Source organism: Bremia lactucae, linkage group LG3, assembly GCF_004359215.1.
Source record: "Bremia lactucae strain SF5 linkage group LG3, whole genome shotgun sequence".
NCBI lineage: Eukaryota > Oomycota > Peronosporomycetes > Peronosporales > Peronosporaceae > Bremia > Bremia lactucae.
The window spans coordinates 2,456,680-2,464,883 of NC_090612.1; the positions used below are offsets into that span (position 1 = coordinate 2,456,680).

At 42.6% G+C, this 8,204-nt stretch overlaps 4 protein-coding genes across 4 annotated transcripts; 1 reads left to right on the forward strand and 3 right to left on the reverse strand.

The window, feature by feature from the left end:
* Positions 1 to 2,164: 2,164 nt before the first annotated feature.
* Positions 2,165 to 4,005, reverse strand: CCR75_003913 (uncharacterized protein). The gene is made up of 6 exons (XM_067962004.1): positions 3,386 to 4,005; positions 3,161 to 3,324; positions 3,004 to 3,097; positions 2,846 to 2,943; positions 2,662 to 2,789; positions 2,165 to 2,591 (listed from the first exon to the last, which is right to left on the reverse strand). Exons 1-6 carry the CDS (start codon positions 3,683 to 3,685, stop codon positions 2,437 to 2,439), a joined length of 939 nt encoding a protein of 312 aa, XP_067814981.1. The 5' UTR covers positions 3,686 to 4,005; the 3' UTR covers positions 2,165 to 2,436.
* A 1,146-nt stretch (positions 4,006 to 5,151) lies between these two features.
* On the reverse strand, positions 5,152 to 5,789 carry CCR75_003914 (uncharacterized protein; the record flags this gene model as incomplete). Its single annotated transcript, XM_067962005.1, has 2 exons — positions 5,382 to 5,789; positions 5,152 to 5,319 (listed from the first exon to the last, which is right to left on the reverse strand). Exons 1-2 carry the CDS (start codon positions 5,742 to 5,744, stop codon positions 5,152 to 5,154), a joined length of 531 nt encoding a protein of 176 aa, XP_067814891.1. The 5' UTR covers positions 5,745 to 5,789.
* On the forward strand, positions 5,778 to 7,769 carry CCR75_003915 (uncharacterized protein). The gene is made up of 5 exons (XM_067962006.1): positions 5,778 to 5,862; positions 5,922 to 6,149; positions 6,224 to 6,998; positions 7,069 to 7,481; positions 7,549 to 7,769. Exons 1-3 carry the CDS (start codon positions 5,788 to 5,790, stop codon positions 6,308 to 6,310), a joined length of 390 nt encoding a protein of 129 aa, XP_067814982.1. The 5' UTR covers positions 5,778 to 5,787; the 3' UTR covers positions 6,311 to 6,998; positions 7,069 to 7,481; positions 7,549 to 7,769.
* CCR75_003916 (uncharacterized protein) lies at positions 6,863 to 7,844 on the reverse strand (the record flags this gene model as incomplete). The annotated part of the gene is made up of 3 exons (XM_067962007.1): positions 7,528 to 7,844; positions 7,071 to 7,460; positions 6,863 to 7,000 (listed from the first exon to the last, which is right to left on the reverse strand). The coding sequence occupies exons 1-3, from the start codon at positions 7,837 to 7,839 to the stop codon at positions 6,863 to 6,865; spliced, it is 840 nt and encodes a 279-aa protein (XP_067814983.1). The 5' UTR covers positions 7,840 to 7,844.
* Between the last annotated feature and the right edge of the window lie 360 nt (positions 7,845 to 8,204).

Genomic DNA, 8,204 nt, shown 5'->3' on the forward strand with positions numbered 1-8,204 from the left:
TCGTCTGATTCAACGAACCATCTTAAAAAGGGAGTCGCCTTCGACTGCCTCAGACTTAGAGATTTCGATCTTTAAGCTTTCGGGTCGACGCGGAAGCGTCGGCCTATTAGCAGCATATTTACGCTGCTGTCTCAACAGTTCTAATTGTTGAGCACCCTGTTCTCTCAACACCTCCGCTTGTTGAGAGCCTTGCTGGTAAAGGAAGGCTACTTTCTTTTGGGCCGCGTCGAGTTCGTGTTGTATGCTGCTTGTCTCTTTCCAGAGTGTTCAGCATGGCGCCAACTGCTGGGCGTTCGATCGCTCTCTATTCAAGGTCACTCAAATGAGTGAACTTTCACGCGTTGCGTGATAGCCTTATTGAAGGGTGAAAGCTCCCTCCTTCTTCATCCAAACATGTCCATGTTGGATGGAACGTGCGTTGGCCGTTGAACGGACTGCGAGTGCTACCAGGTGTAACGGGGCACCCTTTGCTAGTGCTGTTATCAGTACTAGTCAGCCTTCACAGATTACAGTGAAGGTGGGGTGCCTCGTCTGCTTCACGTACACGATGTGCAGAGGAAGGATCCGACTAGCTAAGAGGTTATGGCTACTACAAATAAATTCGTAGGCTTTAGAATAGGGAAAAAGTAATATGTATTAATAAATTAAGTTCCTACATAACGATCTCCAATCTACTACTGACTCTATGCTACGAATTACTAACTGTGTATGGCGCCTACTTGCGCACCGCACAATCGTGTTTTGTCGATAACTGGCTAGGTTGATCTAAACTTAAATCAATCAGTCAATAGAATTGATGTCTTTTTGCGTCAATATGACCAAATTTGGTAATGTTGGAACTAGAAAATCAAAATCAATAAAGCTAATGATTTTGTACTTCTTTATCTATTTCCTCTCATAAGAAATAATATTTATTATTCCTTCTATAGAAAATAATTTTATGTAACGGTACACCCCTATACAGACAAACCGGCATGACTTGTCTGCCTAAATAGCTCGGAATGCGATCATGGACATTCACTTATCATCGTCGACATACGCCTCGCATATACGACTATTAAATACCACTGTAATCACATAAGACAATTAACAATCAGGCACGTTAGATATGCCAACTTGTTCGACTTGAATTAGAATATTGGCAAAACAGATGCGCTACAAACCACACCGGACCTTGAACTACTGTTTGAAAAAGCGCCAGTTCTGGTCCTTTAAGAAGACTACCTTTGGCATTACCGAGGTCATTCCTTTCTCTTTGGTCCATATCCAGGTTGCATCTTGTTTATGGAGCAGAGATAGCGACCGCGCAATCTGAGCATGACTGTTGCTGTTACTTTGTTCATAATTTGATAAAACACATCCTAACGAGTCCTCGGCACATCACGCGAACCCATCTTAAACAAAAGGACTCTGGTATCCTATGTGGTTTTGTGTAACGGGGTGTCTCGTTACATAAATTTAATTTTTATATAAGAGGAATGCTTCATATTACTTTTATGAGAGAAAATAAGTAAAGAAGTACAAAACTATCATTGGTTTATTAATTTTGACTTAATAGTTACCAAATTTGGTTTTTACTGACGCAATAAGGCATTAGATCTATTGATTGGTTAATTTAAATTTAAAATCACTCCGCCAATTGTTATAAGGAACGATTAGTCCGAGCGCAAGGAGGCGCATTGATAGTTAATTATTAATATATTAAAGCCAGTAGATAGAAGATCGTAATGAAAGAACTCAATATATATTACAATTTTACTTTTTATCATCCCTTAGTAGCTAATACTTCTTAGATACTTAGAACCTTCCTCTGCACGTCGTGTACGTTAAGTAATCGAGGCACTCTACCTTCACTATAATCAGTGTTGGTTGACTAGTGCTGTTGTCAGCACTAGCAAAAGGTGTCCCGACACAGTATATGCGCGTAATCCAGGATAAACAGAGCTTCCTACTTGCCTTAGATATTTTGTCTTAAGGGTACAAGATGCACTATCATGAAATGTCAATCAACGAACCGACAAACCCAGTCCAATTCTTGTGGTCGGGGTAGCGAACCAAAGATAAAGGCAAAACCGACCGGCTGAAACCAGAAAGGTGCGATCTCCAGACGTCTCGTCACTTCTAATAAAATACAATTGTTGCGTTCCTATTTTGAGCCTATTATTTTTAGAGTAACTTATTTCGTTGAGCGATAATTTCTCTGAAAAGATTGTCGGATTACTTGTTTTTGGAAAGGGACCACTGAATCACACACCCACTTCTACTAGTGGTAATTGATTGTTATCTAAATTATTTGCTAGCTGAAGGGTCCCAAAGATTATCACTAATCACACATTTTACATAAACTAACAAAAAAGGATAACACGCTGGATAGGGTATCGATCACTTAAACATTTTGCACGCTGCTGCGACGCCCAGCCGTCTGTCGTTCACGGCCTACACGATATGATTATCGTGAAAGAGGTCTAAAAGTTGTTTGTGCTGCATCATTCCAATTACAAATGAAAGCGTTGCGTTTCTGTAGTGATCACTGTTGACCGATAAATTGTAAATTACATCCTCCAGCAGCACCGCTTTGCCCACAAACGTCCCTGCGCGCATTATAAAATATCATAAAGTTGTCTATCAATGTGTTAGGGCATTAGTAAGGCAGGTACGCACCGAGGGTCATCTTGACATGGGTGATGTGCACATGCAAGTGGTAGTAAGTTGGTTGGTAATGAAAATACATGCGCAACGAGCTTGGCTCGATCTTAAATCTCGACTTTAAAACCTCCAGACTTGCATCACTACCAAACAAAGTGCGTTTAAAATTCCAATATCAGCAAACTTATCAAGTTCATACCGCATATTCTGCAATAGCTTCACGTGTTCACCAGTGAGATCACGAAGCGACCTAAGTGATCGGTCTTGCACAATAGCCAAGCAGTACAGCGACGGCAACTGATATGTGTCGAGCGGGTAATAAATGTTTACTTATGAACAAAGAAAATAAGTCCGCACATTTAAGGGGTCTGTCCACTTAAAGTCCGGAAGCAAAATGAATCCTGTTCGAGCGTTTGTGTCCTCGTAGATTATTCGCTCGGTCTCACTTGCGCTATAAATTAATTGCGAGAATAGATAACATTCATTAAACACGGTGAGAGCACGTTTCTCTTACTGATCCAAAATATTGTAGACCCATTCAATATTTTTTGTAGGAATACTGTCAATATACGGTTTCGTGATTGTCTGGTAAGACTCTTTCGTCTCCGTTACCATGTAGAAATTCTGATCCGTGTGCTTTTGCACGAGGCGCTCAGTTGCCGGAAAGATTAAGTTTACCTTATACATATTTGCTCAAATCAACTCTTTGTATTGACACAGTACTGGCATTTACTCTCACCTTGTATGGTTTGATATCTCGCGAGACGTCTCCCTGAAACGTGCTGTAGATATCATTTACCAAGACCTTGTGCAACGACATTTCGGCCAGCAACAAATCTAGCGATCGTATATCCATGACTGCCGTTTGAATTATAAGTATCGCCGCGTTTTTATGATTGTCGGACTTGAAATTTCCGAGCAGCGTCAACTCCGTGTCTGTGCGCTTCAGCACCCGTACTAGGGAAAAGTCATGTAGCATTGAAGAGGTCCTATGACGCGATAATGACATTTTCCAGAACCACAATAAACTCAGTATCATCGCTGCCAACGCCACGATCAATTCTCTCGATTTTTATAGCTCAACTAATTCCATTGTCGTGACAATTTTCCAATTCGACAATGATACTTGTCAATATACCCTGTCACCGTTATCAGAGATATAAATTTGTCAACTGTAAAAGTCTCCTCCCAACCCTGTGAGACGGGAGCTTAACGATTGAAAATTAAGTTAGCTACAGTCACATTCGAGTTCACTTGCAAATTTATTTCCGAGCTTTAGCAGACGCATTGATAAACCCAGAGCCGACGAAGCAATACGAGCGAAAGCAATCAACTTTAAAGTTATTGCGCATATTTCTAATCGTGACTCTCGCACTTCATTCGCGTCAGCGAATATTAACGATACATTTTTTATTAACGTCACAGAGATGTGAGAAACCATACACTAATGTATCTGCGTAACGAAACTGACTACCACACGAGTTATGTGCGAGGCCTGGCATTGGTGGCACGTTTTTTTACAACCTGCAGCCTTGCTATTGCTTGCTGCATCGTCAGAAAGCAAGCGTTGATATATTTCCCATTGCATTGGTCATGTAAACGGAGCAATCAGAGCCAGCTTTTGTAAAGAAAAGTAGCTTGTAGCTTTTCTCGATAATCGAGATCAGCTACAAGCTACTTTTCTTTAATCGTTGGGATTCGTATAATCAATGTTTTAAAGCGTAAAAGAGCCACCATTTGAATCTGACAAGGAGGCTTATATAATATGTTTCTCGCGAAAAAGTTTAAATAGCTGGCTATGCTGCAATTCGCCAACAACGAAAGACAGCGTCGCCTTCTTGTAATGATCGCCGTCACACGACAAATTGTAAATTACGTCTTCAAGCAGTACAGCCTTGCCAGAGGACGTCCCTAATTACGAATAAATGTGAGTAATTGCGCATTCGACTTTATATGCCCTTTATTGTTATAAAGATTTACGATTACCTTGGGACATCTTCACGTGGGAAAAGTGCACGTGCAAGTGATAGTAAGTTGGCTGGTAGTGCAGATACATCCGTATGCAGCTGAATGTTAAGCCAAACTTATCGTTAAAAGCCTGAAGACTAGCATTGCTGTATGCAGATATGTGTCAGAAAAATATTTGGTACAAATTTTCAACTGCAGCCATTTACCGAATGTTACGTAGCAATTCTAAGTGTGAGCCGGTAAGATCTCGAAGCGAACGAAGCGAACGATCATGTACGATTGCTAAGCAGTAAAAAGCCTCGAGCTATGCAGGAGAGCAAATAATGATTTTTTAGCAAACTCGCACGCAAGAGAAATACTAGCAAGATTACCTTCGATTGATCGGACCACTTAAAATCGGGCAGTAAAACGAACCCGTTAGTAGGATGTTTATCCTCGTATATAATTCGTCCTGCCTCGCTCTTGCTGTTAAATTTGAATCAGACGCGTTATCAGTATTTGCGTCACTGTTTAAAACACTCCATCATAGCTTGCCGCTTACTGATCAAGAATATTGTAGACCCACTCAATGTTTTCTGCAGGAATACTGTCAATGAACGGCTTTGTGATCATTCGATACGTTTCCTTGGTCTCTACCACCATGTGAAAGTTTTGATCAGTATGCTTTCGCACATGACGCTCCGTTGCCGGATAGATTAAATTGACCTGTATAGATTCAGAATGTATAAGTAGTGCACTAGTCGCCGTCTGTTACAACTTCTTTTCACCTTGTACGGCTTGACATCGCGCGACACATCTCCCTCGAAGGTGGTGTAGATGTCATTAACTAATGTCTCATGCAAGGACATTTGCGTCAGCAATTGGTTTAAAGCCCTTGAGTTCATAGCCGCCGTCTGGATAATCAGCACCGCTGCTTTCTTGTGGTTGTCGTTTAAAAAATTTCCCAGCAGCGCCAATTCGGTGTCATTGCGCTTTAGCACTCGCACGAAATTAAAATTGCGAAGCATCTTGGTGGAACCTACATCGCCCCCTGCTTTCTGCCGAATAAACAGCGCTCCCAGCACAACCACCAGCAGTGCAATACAGCTGCTTAGTATCTCCACTTGGGCAAACAAATTCGTCATGCCCATGAGTTAGATAGCCACTTTCTGATTGGCCATTGTTTTCGATAAGATGAGAATTCCAGAAATTGCAACAATACCGATGAGGCGCTGGGCGAAGTCTGTGCTACCGCGTGTGAACAACCAGGTAAGATAACAATGACATTTATGTGCAAGCTTGCACTGACTGGTGAATACTACTATTAGAGTGCTGTTTCGCGTGATGAGGAAATGGCACGCGAATTACAAGCCCAGTACGATCGAGAAAATGAAGCGATTGCCGTAGCTCAGCCAGTTATGCAAGATGAATTACTGATTCAGTGCGGCGAGTGTGGTTTGACGCATGTGGTACGCAATGCGACGCACGGATCGACGTTCCTGTGCACAACGTGCGGCGCAGAGACCCAAATTCTGCTGGTGCACCACATTCCCTATGTGTATGTTTTGTTTGACACTCAGATACTTATTTATCATCTCTCACTTTATATGTTTATGTCCTTTTCCAACAGCGACCGCTCTTTCACCTTCGTCCCAGTGCCGATCATATGCAACATCATGTAGATTGCACCCATCTGTTAAATTTTATTGAAATTTGAGAGTTTCTCGACCCGCAGAATCCGTTATCAGATTTGTTTTTAAGAACTCGTTAACAACACAGGGAACATGGCGGACGAGGCTCGAATTGCTGCGGAAGTGCAGACCCGCGCCGCACAGGTGCAGGGACTTTTAACCCAGCGCAAGAATGAGGAGGCTGTGCGTGTGGCACTACAAGATCCTCCACTGCTATCTAAAAGTGACGCTGTCAAGGACGAGAATGCTAAGGTGGTAATGGGGGCGCTGCTAGCCTGCAACAAGGGCGAGATGCAACGAACTATCGATTCGCTTCCTACAACGCTGGAAGACAACCTTATGAAGTACATTATGCGATTTCTGGGAATTGCGTCGCAGAGCGCATCAATGCTCGAGTGGCACCAAAAGCTGATGGCCAAGGCAGGATCTGGTTGTGCCATGCGCGCCTTCACCGAACGAAAACAGGTTTGATTAATTTCATAGCACTGTATAAGCGAAGTGCCGACGACGTGGCTAGGGAAAAAAAGTAGTCGTCAATGCTGTAACTTCAAAGAATAAGCCCAAGAAAGAATAAAAATTTAGTTTTGGGCTGTGTTTTCTGCTACAAATGCCCTTATCAATTGCATAGTTAAATTAGAATCGAAATCGTTCTTTGCAAGATGCTGGACAATACTGAAATGGTTGCAATGGGGAATGACATGGCGCTTAATCGAGGTCTGAATGCAATATCATTACAACTAGGTCAGCCATCCAAGATAGTGATGAAGTGCTCTAAAAAATACATACATTTCCTACTGCTGTAAGCCATCGTTCAATTTCTTGAGCATCTTCTTGAAAGTGGTAATCTTCTTGAGCAGTTAATAACAGCAAAGGCATTCTGGTAAGTGGTGAAGATTCCCCAATTTTTAAAAGTGTCGGCCCTATGGATGCATCCCGCCACTGTTCAACGCGTTCACCGAAAGGTGGATTCGTGATAAATTTTCCGTAAAAGGAGGTGTTGGCGAGTCGCACGATATTGTAAGCACCCGAGATGCCCACGCAACCCTTTACAAATGTATGAACCGGTTGCTCCAAGCCTACCGCTGCAAGATATTGTGGGTCAGCGAGGATCTGCATGACCAAATGCGCACCTGCGCTATGGCCCACCAGCACTAGAGTGTTCGGGTCACCGCCAAACTGCCCGAACGCATAGAGCGCGTCAGTCATAATATCGTTCAAAAGGGCCTTCATGGAAATTATTAACCTTGGTCACGTTGCAATACAGCCACTTTACTGCAGCAGCCACGTCCTTGGCATGTTCAGGATGCTGCACTTCAGGCGACAATCGATAATTTACTGACACACCTATAAATCCTGCCCGAACAAAAGCTTCGTCTAGACCTTGGTTCAGCCCGCCACATTTGTCTCCTCGTTGCCAGGATCCACCGTGCACGAACACACAGGTTGGCAGTTTTTCACCAAGTGAAGCTTTTCGTGGAATGGAGATATCTAAAGCCTGTAGCGCATGCGAAAATTTGGCTACGTAAGCCAACTCCTTCCATCTATGAGCAATCATCTGAACTACATGAAACACGACTTAATTTTTTCTTCCCTCGGTAATGTAACAATTATAAAGGTACATCAGGCAAACTTATATATAAATTTTGACAGTAAGTCTGCCCGACGACGGAAATAGTGGTCGGCAAGTGCCAATTGCCAATGGTGAACACTATCAAGCACTATTGGCGCAAATAATGGACACAAATCTGTCTGTGTGTTGGACAGTTAATGTCTGAGATAATAAACTCCAATGTTTGAAGCATTAACTCTGAGCCCGACTCAGAAAAGGGGTGGAACGGCACGTAATCCGTCGAGTTACACTAGTTGTAATATTGATTCACTGAATGCTGAAAATATTGCTGGCCTAAGTCCGAGTTATCA

What these genes read in the sequence shown, in the direction of transcription:
- CCR75_003913 (XM_067962004.1), bottom strand. Translation starts at nt 3,685, where the DNA reads ATGATACTGAGTTTATTGTGGTTCTGGAAAATGTCATTATCGCGTCAT. An exon ending in GTCTACAATATTTTGGATCA is followed by an intron (nt 3,098 to 3,160) that starts GTAAGAGAAACG and finishes ATTAATTTATAG; the next exon opens with CGCAAGTGAGACCGAGCGAA. An exon ending in AGTGGACAGACCCCTTAAAT is followed by an intron (nt 2,944 to 3,003) that starts GTGCGGACTTAT and finishes GACACATATCAG; the next exon opens with TTGCCGTCGCTGTACTGCTT.
- CCR75_003915 (XM_067962006.1), top strand. Translation starts at nt 5,788, where the DNA reads ATGAGAATTCCAGAAATTGCAACAATACCGATGAGGCGCTGGGCGAAG. An exon ending in TACCGCGTGTGAACAACCAG is followed by an intron (nt 5,863 to 5,921) that starts GTAAGATAACAA and finishes TACTACTATTAG; the next exon opens with AGTGCTGTTTCGCGTGATGA. An exon ending in TGGTGCACCACATTCCCTAT is followed by an intron (nt 6,150 to 6,223) that starts GTGTATGTTTTG and finishes CTTTTCCAACAG; the next exon opens with CGACCGCTCTTTCACCTTCG.